General features: G+C 43.6%; 1 protein-coding gene across 1 annotated transcript in view; it reads right to left on the reverse strand.

Moving 5' to 3' along the window:
• Window positions 1-760: 760 nt before the first annotated feature.
• Window positions 761-19,638, reverse strand: part of cbl (Cbl proto-oncogene, E3 ubiquitin protein ligase) — a 32,773-nt gene continuing 13,895 nt past the window's right edge. The window contains exons 3-16 of the mRNA XM_069148036.1: window positions 16,634-16,780; window positions 15,807-15,963; window positions 13,512-13,633; window positions 12,091-12,228; window positions 11,270-11,357; window positions 10,323-10,454; window positions 9,939-10,157; window positions 9,033-9,164; window positions 7,890-8,303; window positions 7,072-7,160; window positions 6,608-6,886; window positions 6,415-6,503; window positions 5,834-6,091; window positions 761-4,098 (exon numbers count right to left, since the gene is read on the reverse strand). Coding sequence (XP_069004137.1) covers window positions 3,809-4,098; window positions 5,834-6,091; window positions 6,415-6,503; window positions 6,608-6,886; window positions 7,072-7,160; window positions 7,890-8,303; window positions 9,033-9,164; window positions 9,939-10,157; window positions 10,323-10,454; window positions 11,270-11,357; window positions 12,091-12,228; window positions 13,512-13,633; window positions 15,807-15,963; window positions 16,634-16,780 — 2,554 coding nt within the window. The 3' untranslated portion in view covers window positions 761-3,808. The remainder of the gene's footprint in view (window positions 4,099-5,833; window positions 6,092-6,414; window positions 6,504-6,607; window positions 6,887-7,071; window positions 7,161-7,889; window positions 8,304-9,032; window positions 9,165-9,938; window positions 10,158-10,322; window positions 10,455-11,269; window positions 11,358-12,090; window positions 12,229-13,511; window positions 13,634-15,806; window positions 15,964-16,633; window positions 16,781-19,638) is intronic.

A 19,638-nucleotide genomic window follows, 5' to 3' on the forward strand; every position in this document is an offset into this window, starting at 1 on the left:
TTAACATGATTTTCAAATCATCACATCGTTCTGTATTCACATTTTATGCAGCATCCCAACTTTTTTTTTGGAAACGGGGTTGTAAATTGTTCATTTTAGAAAACAGGGAAATTCATGGCAATTACAGGCCTGTAAATAAATAGCCCTGTTATAACATACAACTGAAGCATTTTGTTATTTTCTCACTCCTGCAGAGGCGAAGGAACATCTTTAGCAGCCCCTTCTGTAAACAGTAGACGAGTTTATCAGGTTACATAAGAGTTTTATATGATGGTGATTTGATCTACTGGTCGGGCATTCAATCACATTTTGGTTTTTAATACAATTACCAAATGCATCACAATGTAAGAGGCAAGGGGATCAACTACAAAAAATGAAGCAGAATTATCCCCGAAGTATTGAATCGGTCTGCACTTCAGACCACTTTAAGTCCTCAAGACGCTGCAGGTTTTGCAGAAGTCTCGGTTTGCCGTGTATCTAGTGTCGTATCGTCAAGCTCACTTGTTTTTGTACCTGTCCCTTCTCACTGCCTCCTGCTTGAGTTTCTAATCATCTTAACTTTCTCTTATTGGTCACTCCTGCATGATCAAAACAAATAACTATTTGTAATGTTTGTTTTCAGTGTTACATATCACATTGTTTATGCTTTAAAAAGTTAAGTTTCTAAAATGTTGCTAATTGGCTCTCCCTGTGCATTTCATGTTTTTTTTTTTTTTTTTTAAGTGTTTACAAGACAAATGTGCAGAGAAGAGACCTGTGGTGGCTTTTGCTTATCATTTTTATTAACAGCAATGTGCATACTTCCAAAGTGATATGAGCTTTAAAAACCATCAAAAATGTAATGAATGCCTTTTACTGATGAGAAGCAACACGGCTACGTGGGACAACGGCTCCCTCTTCTGGCAGAAAATTTAAATACCCCCAACAGCGGGGCTGAGAGTAATGGGAGGGGCTGGTAAATGCATCAAGCGTCTCTGCTAGCACTGATCTGGGAAAAGGCGAACAGAAGGAAGCCGAGGCCTTTCACAGCTGAGCACTCCAGGCCTGATGCGGCTGGAGAGGCAGAGAGGACAGATCAACGCAAGCAATACCGCACGATCTCGCCTTCAGAGATCAACAGGTTCAGGTCATTTACCTCCAAACTCTTCCAAAAACGGGGCCTTTTTCTAAAACACATGGCACTGCTCACAGAGTTATTCACATAAAGTAAACAAAACCTTTGGAACAAAATACATGTACAGGAATGCAAAATGAAATAAAACAGCCATTTTTTTTTTTTTTCCTTTTCATATCACCAACTTTATACAATTTGCTTTTCTTTAGAGTGACAGTATCAAAGCACAAACTGGTATACTGTGCAAAAACAAAACAAAAATAAAAAGGTCAATAACACATGACAATGACGCGCTGTCCTTGAAACGTCGACAAAACATCGGTACAGTATTGAGGATTGGGGACTTCCCCGTCCATTACCTTATCATTCAAGAAGTTTCTCAAGGCAACTAGGAACAGAAAGAACAAAAGAACTAGAGGATGGCCGGACAGCGTGGCGATAGCTTCCAGTCAACACGCAGCATTACCCAGAACAAGCAAGGGCCAATTAGCTATTGACGTGATTGACACGCTCCCAAGAAAAGACATTCTTCATATGCTGGGAGAGGTTCAGGTCAGTGTACCTAAAAGCTCCTTGCATGAATTTGAACTGAATCATTCATAGTACCTGGAAACAAAGCTGCTGTCTCTAGTCTCATGAACACTGGAAATAATACCAAAAAAAAAAAAAAAAAATGTGCAAGTTATGTGACAAAAAGAAAATAGGCTACTTGTGTGACTTCATTAATCGGATACTTTTGGCTACATGTCACCTGGATGAACAGACAGCTGACAGGTGAGCTGCTGTCGAAGCCAAATGAGTCTCCTCCGGTTTCTGACAGCCAGGGTGAACGCCACTTGTTTAGACAAACATTATTCCTGAGTTAGTTCTTACAGTTGGCCCAAACACTGATTTTTTTTTTTTTTTTTTTTAATGTAGACTTGGGGGTGGGCTAGCAAACCCGTGAGCCTACTATTCAAAAAGCCTCAGCAATCACTCCCTTTCAGAGGGGTCAAACTCCCGCAAAGAAAAGGAACTGATGTGAAAGAGAAGCCTGAATCCATTACAAAATGGCTGGTTTCCATACCCAAAGCATTTTGTTTGCTTAATTACTGCTGCTATACAAAGTCCACCTACTTAGAATATATGTATGTAGAATATAAAATAATGTTTAAAACACTGACGAGTCGGCAGCTTGAGAGGGCTGCGGGCTCACAAGCTGCATGTGATTTCAAGTATGCTACATTACGGACTGGAGAAAGAGGATACTGTCACTTTAAAGAACCAGGATGACGGTTAAACACAATATTCACAAATGTACATTTAAGGCTTAATTGTTTAGCACTAACAATAGTAGCAGCAGTGAAGCACTTCTGAATTAATTATAATAACAATATTTATGATCATATTACAATAATATATTACCAAAGTAAATCAATGACTTTTTTGTTGTTGTTGTTGTTGTTGTTGTTGTTGTTTGTTTGTTTCATAACACCGGACTGAGCTGGAGACAGGAACCAGCTAGCCCACGGAGTTCGACAAAGACAGAACGAAAACGTTTCGGCCGCCACGGATCACACAACACCAGCCTGTCTGGAACTGCAGGGTCGTCAACATTAGTACGTCCTCTGATAATCTCACTGCCAGGCTCTACAGCTACACCAGGCCCTGCCTCAGGACCTCGAGCAGTAGTCCGAGTGCACCGACTGTAATTCCACATTCATGTTGTTCGGGAACAGGGGGTTGATTTAAGAGCAGGCCATGAGGAGTAGGTCTGGCAGACGCACGCACACGCACGCACGCTCACGTACACAAACACACAAACACATCATACACTGCCAGAAACAAGTCCAGGCCTGAAACCATCGTCATGCTACTTTGAAAAATACAACACGACAAAACAAGCATGTTTTTCTAAAAAAAAAAAAAAAAAAAAAAAAAAAAAAGTACCAAAGCAAACGTTAATCAAAGGCCATAAACAGACTGAATTCATAATGAATAAGCTCTGCTGCATGTTTTTCAAGCTGCTGCTGCTCACCAACGCATCCTGGTGAGGAAGACACCCTGACTCTTCCTCACGTACTTCTGCGCAGTCTCACCTCCCTCATGCTGACAGAGTAATCTGATCCCCGTCTGCCCATATCGCTTGTACCAACAGCAACCCTCAAAGCGGAAATCCTTTTCACATACTATATATGCACGTACTGTATATATTACACAGATTTAATATATATTTACTCATATATTAAATTTTCATATAGACATACATTTTTAGTTTGATCTGTGAGGTGTTGGTTACATTTTCAGCAAGAGGCTTCGACATGAAAGAGAAGAATCTGTCTGTCCCAGGATTCCCACGGAAGTCTCGCGTCATGTGTCGTCCCCTTTCACGGCTCCACGCGCGATCAGTCAGTCAGTCCAGCGGAAATGTTCTTGAAGATGAAGAGGCCTGCTGTAGGAGTTTAAAAGAAGGCCAGACACTGTTGAAAGCGCATGGAGTGCACGGGGGCCGCAGAGTCCCAGAGATACTGTGAGCTCGCTGGAGTAACAGCCAGTTAAAAATCCACAGGGGCGTGGGGCGTCAGCCAGCACCGGAGGTAGTGCTGCAGGCTATGGGCTTTGGGTTTTGGGCTGGTCTGTGCCAACCTAAACCAAACCAGGCTGGGCCAAGCTGGGGCGAGAGAGCAAACACGAGAGAGAGGCCACGAGGATGTGCTATGTAAGAATATGCGCGGTGGAGGGAATAGAGACAAACTCGCGCAGGATATTCTTGGCCATTTCAATATTGTTCTGTGCAATCATCAGTGCTTTCTGGATGTCCTGGTAAGAGTATCCCTGACTCATGAGATGCTCGATCTCGCTACTGATTTGAGGGTCTCCCCCTGTTGCCCCGCTACTCGGCGGAGTAGAAGCGGGTGGGACCGGGCTGGGCCGACGCTCGGAGTTCATCCGTCTGGGCAGGGGCTTTGGAGGTCTCTCTGGTGCTTCCACCGGCTCGGAGAAGGCTGAGGACACAGGAAGAGTGAGCGGGCACGCTTTTAAAATCAAAGTGTCTGGAACTCTCTCTACTGTTTGGTGTTTAAATCGCAAGAAACATAAATTCGATTTAAATACTTCAATAGTTAGCACAGGACGACGTGCTGATGATTTTACTTGACTGGAAATCATTTTGATCCAATATTAAAGAAGATCTTTATCGTGGTAATTGGGCCTGAGGTAAGCCATGTGCTTTTATCTTACTTTATATATATATGGTGATCTTATTTGACCTTTCCAGTGCAGTGGCATTTAATAAAGCACTCAAAGAGTCCAATTATAGTCTGAAAGCTTGTCGGCTCGTCCCAGAGCCATTTAATTGGCCCTCAGATACAAAGATTGAGGTCTTCAGTTGAACACTCAGACACTTGACAATCACCATCAGGGGTAAATGTCAACTCGCTACATAGATGAGGAGATTACTGGAATTTAAGTTTGTCTCTTGAAGCTAAAAAAAAACCAAACTTTTAGCGCTGTGTCTATATCCACTTAAAGGATTCATATTAGCACAACCAGTAACTGTCTTGTCATCTCGCCTCCACTGTCCCTCTTGAACAACACTCCCACTCGTCTTGGAGTCCTTCTCTGACCGGCTCTCTGTGGTCTGAATTCTTCCTGCGCCTGCTATCGCCTTTCTTCTACAGTGTGACATGTCACCTCGGGCCACTAATGCTTCTTTAGCTGCAGTCAAACCTCCACGCCACCCAGCGGTCTGTCACGGAGGACGTCTCAGCGGTCGGCATGAGATTCTGATGATACAGTAAGGTCTACCCACAAAAGGTGTGTCCACCGTCCTGGAGGCATCACTTACTGTTTCCCTGGTTTTAAGGTCACTGATGTTGCTGAACTGCTCTCTATAATTATTAGTCTTCACCCTCCTTTGCACACTATGCACATACTGGATGTGCAGCAGTCAATTCAAGGCGATCCATCAAAGTCCAAATGTGACTTTAATATTAACTTCAGAGAGCTTTAGGAGAATCTGTATTATGTTTGGCCCCGTACCAGAAAGAAGCAAAGTGCTTTAGCTTGACTTCTCGGGCTGCGCTCTGGGTCACAACTTTTGTATTACGTCAAGATAATGATTCCTCAGCAATTTCAAATTGATTAGTGGACAGGAAGGACCTGAACAAAAGAGGCTGATGTTCGGAAACTGGTACATCCAACGGGTTTCATGAAAGAGACACACTTTTCCATTTTTGCCAAACGGATACTGTCGATGTAACAGCTGAACTTTTAAATGTTAAATCTCCTAACAGAAGGCCGTATTGTAAAGTGTTAGTCGACTCAAATCGCAGGAGTATTCCTCAGGCTGATGCTATCCTGCCATTGAGATTCATTTTCATGTCATCCTTCTAACCAGAGTGATGCTTTATCCTCATCTTTAGCACCACCCAGACACATCACAAGAACAAAGTTACTTGAGGTATAATGCAGGTCGAATGCCACAAAGGTCAAATAGTTTGTTAATAATTAATCCACAATAAAAAAAAAATTGTAAACATCATTTTTGCCATTACATTGATTAAGCTTCAGCTATAAATGCCACAAAACAATGTGTTCAAAAACAGGACGGGCCTGTGCAGCCAAATCATTGAGCGGTAATTTAGTGAATGAACAAGCTACTTAAAGGAACACACACAAAAAAAAGTTCTATTCCAGTTTAAAAGCGACCCGTTAGTCCGTAAGAACAAGCACACTTACGTGCTGCAGCTCCAGCATCCGAATCTAGAGAAAAGCGGTTGAAAGCCGCTGTGGATGATGAGCATGAAGAGGATGAGGAAGAGGAAGAGGAAGAAGAAGAGGACAGAGACCCTCCCATTTCTGAAAGGGTCCGCCGGGCCGGAGGCATCGGCAGCCGGGGTTTCGGGAAGTCGTAACCATTCTCCTCATCTTCTCTCTCCTCGGCCGCGTGGTCTCTGGGACCGTTGGTCAATGGCTGAGGGGGCAACTCTGAATAGTCTGGAAGGATGAAGAACAATGTGTTAGCACTACAGAGTGGTGAACAGACAGCTAACCAACGTACTCGGTTTCACTTATTTATATCCTCCAAAACAGCTTTAGATGACTCACAACTGTCATCACACGTATATTCACGTTCATGCCAGCTCTGTGAGAAGATGTATTTTTTTTTTTTTCCAGATGGCGAGATCATGTTTTAAGAGTAAAACCAACATTCAGAAAAATTCAGACAGACTCCTAATTTCAGGGTTTGATTCATGCCTCTCTAAAATGTCCTCACCCTTCCTGGCCAGGTTTGTAACAAGGTTAGAGGGTTAAAATACCTGAATCTCTGGCTTGCTGTGACCTGCCCTGGATGTTGTACATGGCTTCATACATTTGAGGTCCATCCTCCAGTTCTGCCAGCATCAGCCTGCAACAACAACAAACAACAATAAATGAACAGACACAACCCTCCAATAACTAACCAAACACCATCATCAAGCTTTTCTCTTCATGTGTTGGAGGTTTGAATACCGTGACTGAAGAGTTGAGGTCTGGTTTTGGTTCTGGTTCTGGGTCTGGGTCTGGGTCTGGTTCTGGGTCTGGTTCTGGTTCTGGGTCTGGGTCTGGTTCTGAGTCTGGGGTGCTGGAAGGAGCTGAGGCTGCGGGGCCCGTGGGACTGGTGGGCTCTCCCCTACGGGTGGTCCTGTGATGGGGGGCAGGACGGGACGAGAGGAGGGGATCATGTACTCCGACTCCTCCTCGCTGTCACGTGCCTCCTCTCCAGTCGCTGGCCTCGAGGCTGGAGACGGTCTGAGGGCCAAACAAGCAATCCAAGAATTTTTACAGCAGAACTGTTAATATGCATTTGCAAAACACGAACACGAGAAGTGCTTTGAGAGGAAACGAAGCTACTTAACTATATAGTGTATGGATTAATGATTGCAAAAATGTCCGTAGTTAGAAGATGGTATGTTCCACTCCTCTGATGTGATTACCTGTTCGCCATTGCATAAATGGCGCTGGCTGAGGCTGAGGGTTTCACTTTGGGGTTGTCATAATCTTGACCAGCAACTGCGGCAAAATTCTGGAAAAGAAGCAGAGGCCAACATCTTAAGACACTGAAAAGTAAAGAATATTTTTACAACAAAAATCTAGAAACGTAATACAAATCACATTAAAATATAGCTTTTAGTATCTTGCAGGAAGTTGAAGCTGGTGCCAGCAACTGGTTAACGGATATTGGGGGAACAGCGAGGCTGGCTGTTTCCTAAAGCACATTACAGGGAGCTTATGGAGCAGACTTGTCTTCCTGGTGGTCTCTGTTGTCTCATGATCTTTACATTTTACACTTCACTTTTGAATAAAAATCAATGAGATAATGAATTAATTAGTGAGTTTTAGAGGCGCTCATAGGCAGTTGTTCTTACTGTTGGATATCAGTTTCCTCCAGTTTTCCGCCATTATGCTAAACTAAGCTCACGGCTGATATATTCTACTATCTAACTCTCAACAAGAAAATGAATAGGCATATTTTTCTAATACAGACACAAAGATGATCGATATGGTTTTAAGGTGGATTTTACAAACCACCTTAAAACCTTGCCCGGCTGTACGTGTGATCAAATTGTGACTGTTTACTGAGCCGTCAGGAACGTCCTGATAAAAAAAACAACACTTGCTGGAACCCATGTAAACAGTATCCCAGATTATTTAAGTCTTGTTTGCAAACCAACTTAAATGCTGTGTGCGCTTGGAAGTGTAGTCAATGAATCAAAAAGGACATTAGTGTGTTGTGTTTTCTGCTTGCTCTGACCAGCTGGTGGTCCAGACTGAGGGAGCTGTTGTTCTTCTGCGAGTCTGAGCGGGTGTCCAGAGCGGAGGGCAGCGCCAAGGGAAGGGAGTGTCGGTTGGAGAGTTCCCTGACACCTGCTCGAATGTCCCCTCCCAGACCGGAGACTTGGGTGGATGAGGAAGATGCGGAGGAGGACGAGGAAGAGGAGATGGGGGCCTTGGGAACAGGCCTGGAGTTCCACTCCATTCGGTTTGGGGGTGTTGGGGGCATCTTATCTCGAGCAGGCTCCCCGGGAGTGCAAGGTAAGGGCCGCCGCTGAAGCCGCCCCTCGGGGGCCGTCCCGGCTGTGTGGGGGCGGTCTGGAGGAGGAGGAGGGGGGAGATCTCGCAGTGCTGGGGGAAGAGGAAGAGGCTTGTCTTTGTGGTGAGATGCTGCCTGCAGGGGAGAAACAGAGATGGAGGGAGCTCATTTAGATCACATACAATATTGATGTGAACCAAAGGGAAACTCTGTGCAGGAAATGATCCATTTACAAGAAAAGCACTGTGTATGCATTTGTCATCATAATCAACAGTATACATAGATGAAAGGAAAATGTTGGTCATCATCTGCAGACAATTTAAGCTGTCTGTCTTCTGTTTCCATTTATTTTTATCCAAGCAGAATTATGTGGCTATACGGATGTTTGAGGGATAAATTCAGCTATAAAATGTGTAATGTTCAGAATAGAAAATGCACCAATTTCATTTCAACACCTTACTTGTATTATTATGGTAACATGAGTAATCATAATTTCAATCAGACCTGCGTTACACCATCTGCTTTGACTCTGCGGATGCACCATACAAGTCAAGCTGTGAACCAGCTGCAGACCAGAATATCCAAGTAGTTTGGCTAAAGGTAACAAAAACGGAAATGGCTTTTCTGTCTTGAAGTAAAAAATTATTTGTAAAATGAATCTACGCAAGAAGAAAGAACAAAGTCCCCTCATTTTCCTACGACAGCACTATTTCCTGTTGTCCTACAGGCAATGACACACCCATTGATGATCAGACCACATGCTGAGAATGCTGCTGGACTGTCAAACATGTAAACACCATGAGCAAACTTTTGTTTTTAATGTCCTCCCTTCTCTGAGCAAGGCGTTGGTTGTCTCTCAGTTACCTTACTGGTGACCCCGGGGCTGGAGGCTCCAGGGGGGTTTGGAGGTCTGTGCGGTAACAGGTCTAGTCTGGGCGGCACAGGGGGGAGGGAGGACTGAGGAGGCATGGACAAGGGTGACGAGGGGCGCTCCACCTGGATCACATACAAGAGAGCCAAACACTTGTCACATCTGATCGGCATTACTTGAACACAAATCAGGTTTTCGTCTAAATTCAACTTCCCATCTTACAAAACTCCATAAATCTCTGCTGCTGTTTGTATACTGAAATTTCGAAAATTTGTGTTTAAATTTGACCGCACCATCTGATGGCAGAGGTGCAGCTTCATGAGTAAAAACAAACATCCAAGCCTCGAGGTGTTCCAACACAAAAACACAGACGAAACAAACACAAGTACACAAGCCCATTGAAAGAAGTGGTCAAAGAGGCCAGAGCAGCAATCAAAGCCAAAGATATACAAGGGACGACTTCAAAGTGTGTGATCTCAGGTATTCACCCATAAACAGATTAATGCAGAGATTTTCAGAGGCACATAAAAGATGTAACAAAGGTGAATGCCCCACATCTCAAATACCAAGGGGCACAAAAAAAAAAGAAAAAAAAGCTGCTACCTTGGCACTATGAAAGATAGAGATGAAAGACTTCAGATAGGAGATGAGAGCTTGAAGCTCACAAAAAGTGAAAAGGGCAACGGAGGGAGTGTTTCATCTACACAGAGATGGGTCTCAGAAAAACAGAAGATAAAGAGGACAGCGGGAGCCCATGAGGTGAACCCAGGGTGTTAAGTCCCTCAACGTTTCATAAATGGATTATAGCAAAGCAGCTTGCCCACTGCCATGACTGGAAACTTCGAGCGAACCGAAATAACTTCGGGTGAAATTAAGTTAAGGTCTTTCCACAATCTTACCTTTGAACAGGCAAGTTTGCTCATCATGAGGTGGGGGTCTTCAAGTCTGTCGTCGTCATCGTCGTCGTAGCTGGGCGACGGCGCCCCCTCTGCCCCGAATGTGCCCCTGCAGGAGCCTCCGCTGTTGTCCTTGGGGTCAAAAGGATCCACAACGATCGGCTCCGTGCCCTTAATCTCACAGCGGCAGAAGGGACACCCCGTTCCCTGACCCTCTGACTCCTGTAACACGGGCGGGGACACACACGTCATAGCATGCCGAGATGAAAGCGGGTTTTATATGTCTGCGGGGGAGAGCACTTCAACAGACAGTTCTCCTCTCAACGGGTACGAGTTATGACACTTGGCCAACCCACGCAAACCCCGTCCATCCGCCCCCTCTCGTACCTGCCAGGCAGTGAGACAGGAGGTGCACATGAGATGACCGCAGGGCTCAATCTTCACGTCCTTGTCGTTCTCGGCGCAGATCTTACAAAGCTGGAAAGTGGAGCCCATCTCGCAGTACAGCTCATATTGCTCCTGAGGGGGTGGGGGGGGGACATGGCAAGAGAGTAAAATCATACAGCAGCAACACCACCCGAGACCATTATGAAAAGAGTCTAGGAGGATCTGGAGCGGTAGTTTAAAAACGCGGGGGCGTATATTTTTTTTTACTTTCAGTCTTGTGCTCGAGCAAAACGAACAAAAAAAACTCAAATCACTCCGTTATGTATCTTCCTCACTGATGTCGTGTCCTTCAGTGTGACGACAGTATCGATTAGATTTACTGTAATTACACACGACTGGTTTGCTTTAACTATAAAAATCTAAAATTCTGAACTACATTCTTTATGTTTATTAACGCCTACAGTTGTGTTCAAAATACTGTGACATCTTACTAATGGCACATAAGTGTTTAAATGAAGCTAACTGTTTCAATCTTAAAAGAAAATAAGACGAGATTAAAGACAAAACATCCTTTTTAAAATATTGTCATTGAAGTATACCTCTGTCACAAAGTCATGCATGAAATGATACTAATGGAAATTCTTGTGCTGCCACTTCAGTGCATTTCCTGCTATACATGACAGACAAATATATGTCATCCTGTTTATCAGAACTGTGCTTATTAAACAGACACATAGGAAAACAAAGTCTTTTGGTTAGTCAGCCACCTTGACTAACTGAGTTCCTGTGTGAGGGGTTTTATCAGGTCCTGAATTACACCGTCACATTGTTTTTAGGTTTTTAAGTATCTAAGCTTTAAAAACTCGGCCAAACAAAAAAACAGCAACAAGAATGTATAAGATATTAAAAGGCTGAGGACACAGTCTGGAGAAGCTCACTGCCCCAACCTGCGTGACTTTGATGTGGTCTTGAGGCGAAGGCTCGCACAGTCCAGTCAGATCAGGGTTTTGAGTCCGGCCATCAGGGAATAAATAGCTGGAGATGCAGAGGCACATGAAATTAGAAGGCACGCATAGAAGTCTAATTAAAGCATCCTTGGGTATTCAGATGGGGCATTTGAATTTAAAAGTGATCATCATTATTAGTAAGCATGATTATACTGCATGTATGCCTAACAGGCTGCGGTAATGAAAACATCTGTTCAGTCCATTCATTCAGTACGGGTTGAAGCATGTGTAGTACGCGAGTCTTTTACAAATAGGTCAAACACTGTAATTACAATTTGATAACGGTTTCATAGATACAGGCGATATACTTTATAGGCTTTCCCAGTTGAAATCAGCGTTTGATTGCAGGTTGGGACAGGCCAACCAAAGCTTTCATTAAACAAAGGAATCGACGCTGGCATAAAAAGATGAGTTTCATGGCAGCCGGCTAAACCACCGACTGAGGTGCACAGTAGAAACCAACAGTTCTATTCTGGTTATGATAACACTGGAATAATGGGAACAAGCAAAATGACATGACTGAATTGGTTTGAGGGTGAAAGGCGAATTCAATCGTGGGATACAAACAGGGCCGCATAGTTTACACTGTTTACACAGGGAGGCAGGCGTTGTAGAAGAGGAGGGAAGAAAAGAAGAAATAACGGAAAAAGAGAAGCTCTGCGTGTAAAATGGAGTCGAATGAAAACCACCACACAGTCAGAGAGAGAGTGAAGGGAAAATGACAGATTTGAGTGTGCCACACAAAATACCAGCTGACTTACAATCCTTCCCTGAAACCATCTATGAGGGCCTGGAAGAGGGGTTTATTGTGGGGAATGGTCTGGAGGATATTTCCATCTGCAGTCACATAGCCGATGGCCCACTGGCCCAGTCGTGTACAGCTCAGTCGGAAGATGTAACTGACGTAAAGAGAGATGAGAAACAAGATGTGATGACATTGTGTCAAAGGGTCAAACTTGGTTACACTTGGGAAAAAAAAAAAGAAAGAAAAAAATAACCAATATTAGAGAATCCAAACAGTCTCTTCAAAATGTGAACACGACATCTTCAAGTGCGCACAACCTTTTAAAACAGCAGTGAAAACATATAGGTGGGACAGGGAGGCTGCTTGAATCTGGCAGGCTCACTCACTCCAGCATCTACTCTGTTGTTTCAATGTACAAGTTGACAAATTTGTATCAGGAGATGACTGAACTAAAAAAAATTATCGACGAAAAAGGTATCGACTACTCTTGCAAAGAAACCGGTCTGTGTTGGTACTCTGGCTGAAGCATTCAGGACAAGCTGGGGACCACTGGTACGTGTCTAATAAAGGTTCACAAAACAACAGCATTGCATAAATTGATACTAGATGATACAAATGCACAAATTAGGATTTCCTCATCACTTGACAGGACTGAGTAATAAAGCGGTCATGGTGATGTCCTTGTTGTTTAGGACAGAAGTGGAAGGGCTGCTCAGCCTGTAGTGCCTTCACAAGTTTCCTGACAGCGAGCTGTAATTTAAAGTGTCAAAATGCTGCTCTCACATCGACCAGCTCAGATGTCAACGTGGCTCTACACAGGCCTGGCCTAAAGAGTGACATCAGCTTTCAGCGTACAATCAGGCCATTGATGCAAGGTACCAGTGCCATGCTGCCCTGGATCCTTTGCCCACAAGCCACACACACGCGCTCTCTCTCTCACACACACACACACACACACACACACACACACACACACACACACTCTCTCTCACACACACTCACACAAGAGAGCGAGAGAGAGAGAGAGAGAGAGAGAGAGAGAGAGAGAGAGAGAGAGAGAGAGAGAGTCTCTCGGTTGGCAAAAATAATTCCTCAAAGCTACAGTAAACCTGCAATCACGCTGTTGCCCACAGAAACACATGATCACGATAACGAGATGTCTCTCGTCGATCTCTAGTGATGGACATTAAAGTGTTGCTCACTGCTCAGACGTGTGCTGATGATAGAATACCAAGTTATTTAGAGTCAATGAGAGGTCATTATAATGGCAGGGCACATTCAGATAATCACTGCATTTAGAAATGTGCAATTATGCCTATATCGCAGCACTCACTGCAAGAAACACCTCGTGTCCTGGCAACAACATGCTGTATTACAAAGGTGTGCATCTGTGTGAATGTTTGTATGTATATGAGATTCTGTATCATTGCGTCTCACCTGCCAGGCTTGTGAATGAACTTCTGCAGCCGAGCTTTGACCTCGTCGTAGGTGAGGAAGGCCATGTACCCCGGGTGAGTAACTGCCAAGCTGTTCCAGTTTCGCAACAAGGATGACCAAGGCTGCGCACACACGCACACACACACAGATGGACAGAGAGTGAGTCATATGATGTGGGAGTGAATGGATTGGACACAGCAAGAGCTGTATGAGAATAGCAATGGGGAAATGTACTGCATCATGGATGACGTTCAAACGACTGTTTACTGAATCAGTGTGATTTATATTGGCAGGTCCAACCTAAGTCTGGAAATGTAAGAAGAAGGTTTCAACAAATTTGCATTCCTTAAAACAGCAGGCAGCTCTTTGTTTACCATCTGTAGCCAGAGAATGAGGAAGGTTAAATGGACAAAAGAAGACTGCATCACATAATGCATGTAAAGAAGGCAAGTCAGGTGTTCATGTTGCTTTCTTTTTAAACCAGCAAGACTTCCAATAAGGGGTAAAGTAAATATAAATAAATGAATTCATATACTACTCCATAGCACGCTGAGTGCAGTAGTGAGTAGGTGGTTTTGCAATTGCCATAAGGAGTCTGTCTGGTGTATGGAAGGAAGCAAAATCAGTGAATAAAACACTGAAAATGAGAAGCAAAAGTGTCAAAAGGAACTCGGCCCGCCTCCTTCTTGCTTCACCATATTAGGCCAAATTAAAATCTGATGCTGGTTCTTTAGTTTTTTCAAACAGGAAATGACAGGTTGAAACTGTTTCTACTGATGCGTGGTTGGACGTCTCCTGTACACTTCGTTGTAATGTCATCACAGACTACCTGGGGAGGTAAATAAAAAAGTGTGGTACAACCTCAGTCGTATCCATTTACTGTTCATGTATTGTCGAGTAACCTCTTACTGTCATTTCTATATCGCCCAAAACCAGCTGTGCCTACACTTAACGGAGAAGAGCAGGAAAACTTTTCCATACATACACTGCTTTATTATATTCACTAAACATCATTCTGCCTTCAGATACTGCGTGAAATGAGACAGTTGAGGGGCTCTTATTGTAATGAAAGGGCCGCACAACCCCCCCAGTCTACTGCATATCAAGGACAGGGCTTAAAATGGCCACAGCATCACTTCCTCTTCAAGTCTGAGGACATTTTTGTGAAAGGGAGTGTTGTAGAAAACGTCTGTAATCTGTTCAGGCTTCATTAAGTCCATTGGTGGCATGCACACAAGTAGCCAGGGATAATGCCACTCAGGGAATAAACACTGCATGCTTCGACATACAAGATATGATGCAAGAGGTTTAAGATAATACAAATTAAACTGCGGTGAGTTCATTTTAGTAATGAGATCAATGGTTTTCATTTGATACAATGTTAATTACAATGCTGACACAAAAGGCTTCCCATAAATAATATAGATAAGCTCGGGAGGTTATTGTTGGTAAACACGCCCTTTGCCCTCCCTTACTTCTTCCCTTTTATCTGCCCTGCTTTCTCCTGCAGCTTCATTCTAGACTACTGAAGTACCCTGCAGCACCTGCACACCATAGATATGCACTAAAACACTCCGAAAACAAATGAGCTGTTGCCTGCTGCACTGTGTAGACGACTGCAAAATATAAATGGTGGGTTGCTTTCAGCCCCTTTGGCTCTTCAGAAAACCCGTCATATAAGTACTGTGCTCCACTGTGGTCGAGCAATTACAAAGTTAAATCAGGATTTGGCAAAATATAACTCGTATTAAGAAGGTACTAATGCTCTACAACTTTAAATTACATGCGCAGTAGAGAGAGTTTCTGTGTAAGAAATTATTCCACAAATTCCGAAACAGAAGTAAGAAAGTACAACCTCAGGCAGGACATATAATGACTGTCCTTGAGAAAGATTTAAGTGCAGCTCTCAAGCACACACAGACCTCCCTGTGCCTAATAAATAGTACAAAACTCAGTAGCTGTACTGAGCGGGCCGAGCAGACCTTCAATCCCTTTTGACAGTGTAAATAAGTCAACAGCTAACAAGTCAATAGAGTTGGTAAAAAAAAAAGAAGGAAAAAAAAGACACTAGTTAATCATTTGCTGCTCAAATGAAATTTGTTTCCTACACCAGGTCGAACAGACGTTTTCCATCTCTCTGCCTTTGCACCTTTCTTCTCTTATTTGATCTCAAGGAAATGACCACACAAAGAAAAAAAAAGTGCAGAATATGTGTGTGTGTGTGTGTGTGTGTGTGTGTGTGTGTGTGTGTGTGTGTGTGTGTGTGTGTGTGTGTGTGTGTCTGTGTCTGTGTACCTGGAAGAGCCTGGTGAAGATGTCAAACTCAAACACTGAGATGTAGTCGTTGCAGGTGAGGTCTATGGTGGACTTGAGAGCCATGGCCTCCAGCCCGGAGCTGATGGGATGAAACTCGTGGAGAGATTGACGGAACACCTTCCAAGGCACAATCGTTCTGTAACACACAAAACAGAACCGAGCAGATGACGACATCCCCCTAAAAAAACTGAAATGAAGCCTCAAAATCTCAAATCTCATAAATAATGACTGTTAAAAGTAGCCGGCGTGCAGCGCTGCATATTCCCTGCAGTGACAGTTTTGATTTTGGTCCGTGATATGCTTCCTGAGTACATCATGACCAGATAATTCACTCGTGTCTGCATCTAATGTCTCTGCATCCAATACACCACCACAACCACTAAATACAGATATGAGCAACATTTCTACCGTAAAGGTAAGATTATAATGCGTCATGTGTGATAAATAGGAAATACTGTTGTGGTGCGAGCTATTTTATTACGAAATGCAAACCTGGTGTGATCTTTTGAAGACACAGCTACAAGGTATGCAAACGGACAATTTTCAAGGCACTTCGTTGAACAGTTGCCAAATACAAAATATATCCCAAAAGATGGCCGATCTTCTTAATCAACAACAACAAAAAAATTCCAGAGAGGGTATTTACTAAATGTGGTTCTTTGAAGGAAGAGCAAGGACACTAAAAATATTGTTCCAAGACGCCACCCGTTTATTTTCTCACAACGTTAACCCAGGATGCCAGTCTGGAACCACGGTGGTAACGGAGAGAATCTAATGCGTAAAAACTAACACGTAATTGAGCTTACTTGTCCCCGAAGGCGCGCCTCCAGAACTCTGCAGCGTCTGCTTTCGTGATGCGGAAGTTGTCACCCTGAAACAGACCGTTGGGGAAGATGGCCTTCAGCTCAGCCAGCATGTGGCTGAAGATCAACGACAGCTTGGTGAGATTCCTCCTGTCGAACGTCAAGAACAGAGAGCAGAGTGTGAGGTTTCACAGCTTTATCATAGCATGGCTGTTACAATCATCAGGACCCGCAACAGCTTCGAGAGAGAAGGACGCAGGGACATTACTCATTCAGCAGCATTATACGCGTTGATTTGAATCCGACAGCACAGATTGTACTGCGTCATCGCTGACTGGGTGTGTCAATGGTCATTTTTTTCCCCCAATACCAACTGAGGTTAGCATTTTGCAGAAAATAAAGAACAAATAGAAAAATGCATATCTGTGGGGTTTGGAAAAGTGTCACTGAATACATACACATAAAAAGAAAATTGTTGTTTTATTGTGTTGCAAAAAGTAGTTTTCAGCACTGAAGAAGACGTTGAGTTAGTGCCGATGAGCCGTTCAAATCCAGAGTGACAATATAATGAGTTCAACTGACACGGTTTACATAATTCCAGTGAAGAGCGACCATTATCTTGTATTATCTTGGAGATAATATGCTGACAAAAACAATGTGAAACAGAAGTAGTACGTAAATATTTTCAATGTTCAAATGCACACCAAACATGCAGTTTCCTCAGGCGACTATGAATATTAACCTCGTTGTTGGCTCAACCATCTGTGGCACTGTAAAAAAATGTTTAAAAAAAAAAAATGCAGTAATGCGATGTGACTGGCTGACTGTCAGTTGATGCATAAGTCAAACTGAAAAAAAAAAAAAATCCTTGCACACACATATGTTATATGAATTTTGATATCTCAAAATAGTGCAGCGGTGACTGAGATCCTTTGACTTCCAAATCTGAAAATCATTCATTTGCCAATTAACACACCCACATTTTCCCCTCGCATCAATGCTAAAAGCGCACAAGGAACACATCGGCAAATAAGAAATGAAGACTCGAGTTAAACATGAAACCCTCGCATATCTTTTTTTTTTTTTTTCCCCCTGCATAATTTCTGACTCCTTTCCATCTTTCCACGTTTGTTTGTCAGCTTGTTTCTTCGTCTGTTCCAGTCAAAGGAGATGAAGAACAGTACCTCCTTTTAGGTGTCAGGATGGATGACCGTTCTCAGAGACACATCACTTTGGTAGCTTTAAGAGCATGTTCAAGCTGCGTGTTCAGTTTGGCCTCTTCTCCACCAACTATATTGAGCTGATCAATATGACAACGTCAGGCCGTCCGCTACCTCATGGTCTGAACGGTTGACCCAAGCCGGTCATTGACCATATTTACGATGTTTCCCGGTGATATACTTATTCTTAAAGGACGATGTCACAAGATTGTTATTTTATACTACCTGTCAACTTCTGGGAAGAAAAGAAGTGCGACAAGCTTGTCCGTCACAATAGATTTGTTTGTACTTGTTTTACACAAGTCAAAGTCAGTGGCGACTTAATTTGGTTATAACACACGCAAAGCGGCTAAATGTCATTAAAAAAAAAAAAAAAAAAGAAAAAAAAAGAAATGTCGACTACACACTTCTATAAGAATAACCTGTTATTGTTTCTAAAACACGCAGTAACACGGACGGCAGCTAACGAACGAGACTTCAGGGTGGAAGTAAAGACATTTTATTGAAGGCTGGGTTTCTGCTGGCTCTTTCCTACTACTGAGAATTGTCCTTAGCTGCCTCCATGATACAAAAACAGTCAGAGGTTCAGGGAGTGAACACAGCAACGCTCGCCGACACACATAAGCGCTCACTGAGGGACTGAGACGACGAGGCTAGGACATCCTACAATACAGCTGTCACTCCAATCACAAGGGATGGTCAAGGAGGGCGGAGGAGAGGAAAAACGATAGAAGAGTCGGAGAGGAAATTACAAAATGAAGATGATGAGGAGGAGAAGAATATAACTGAGGAGGACAAAAGTGAGACGGGCGGGATAAAGGAAAGAAAAGGAGACCAGGACGTGAGAAAATGAATCCTTACAATGTCACCATACCCCTGAACCCCATCACGGCATTAGAAGTGTTGCGCTGAGAAAGCCATGATTTATGAGGCAGCACAGAGGGAGATTGTGCCCGGCCGTCGGGGAGGGTGAATTGACATTCACGAGAGAGACAGCAGTGAAAGCGTGGCTACACTGCAGCTGCCCCACACTACAGTACACACCCTATGAGTGGAGGGAGGTGGGAGTGGAAAGAGTGAATGAGGAAGGAGGACAGTGACTGAAGATGGATGAATAAGATTAGTGTATGTTGAGACCCTGCCAAAGTAGACCAGTGCTTGTAGGAAGAAGGTTTTAGCTCAGAGGGAGCAGACGGGAGTCTGAAAGAGAAAATGCAACGCTCGCAAACTGGGGGAAAAAAAAAAAGGAGAGAGAGAGAGAGAAAAAAAAAAAAAAAAAAAAAAAAAAAAAAAAAAAAAAGCAATAAATTGACGCCCTCTCGGTAGTAAATGATCCTCAAACAGTGAACACTCTTGTAGTCGGAGGTCTAATCTTTTGAACTGCTCCGGGCATCTAAAATCTACATGAAGCTGGTGCAGCGACTGTTGTTGTCTTTGAAGTCAGGGCTTCCCTCATCAGTGATGCAATGTGGCAAACGAAGCCTTCGACTACTCTCGGCATTTCCCTGAAGAGCTCATGCAGCCGTAGTCGAGAACGTCTTTCCCTTCCAGTGGCATCTCTGGAGAGGCAGGCGTCTGTGACACTGCATTTCTGCGCGTTTTTCTTCAGCGGCTATCATCTCAGCCGGAGGTCGTCCTCCGTTTTCTTCTGCTTTCCAGCCGCGCTGCCCTACTGAGCCCCAGAGCTGCTGCCTCATCCATTCCTCCGTCAACCCCTTTCCCGTTTTCTACTCTGGGCTTTTAACAGCCCACCTCCTGCTCTACTTTCATCTACAGCATAATCATATC

This window comes from Embiotoca jacksoni, unplaced genomic scaffold (genome assembly GCF_022577435.1).
Source record: "Embiotoca jacksoni isolate LCO1_2020_lvr unplaced genomic scaffold, fEmbJac1.0.p SCAF_14, whole genome shotgun sequence".
NCBI lineage: Eukaryota > Metazoa > Chordata > Actinopteri > Embiotocidae > Embiotoca > Embiotoca jacksoni.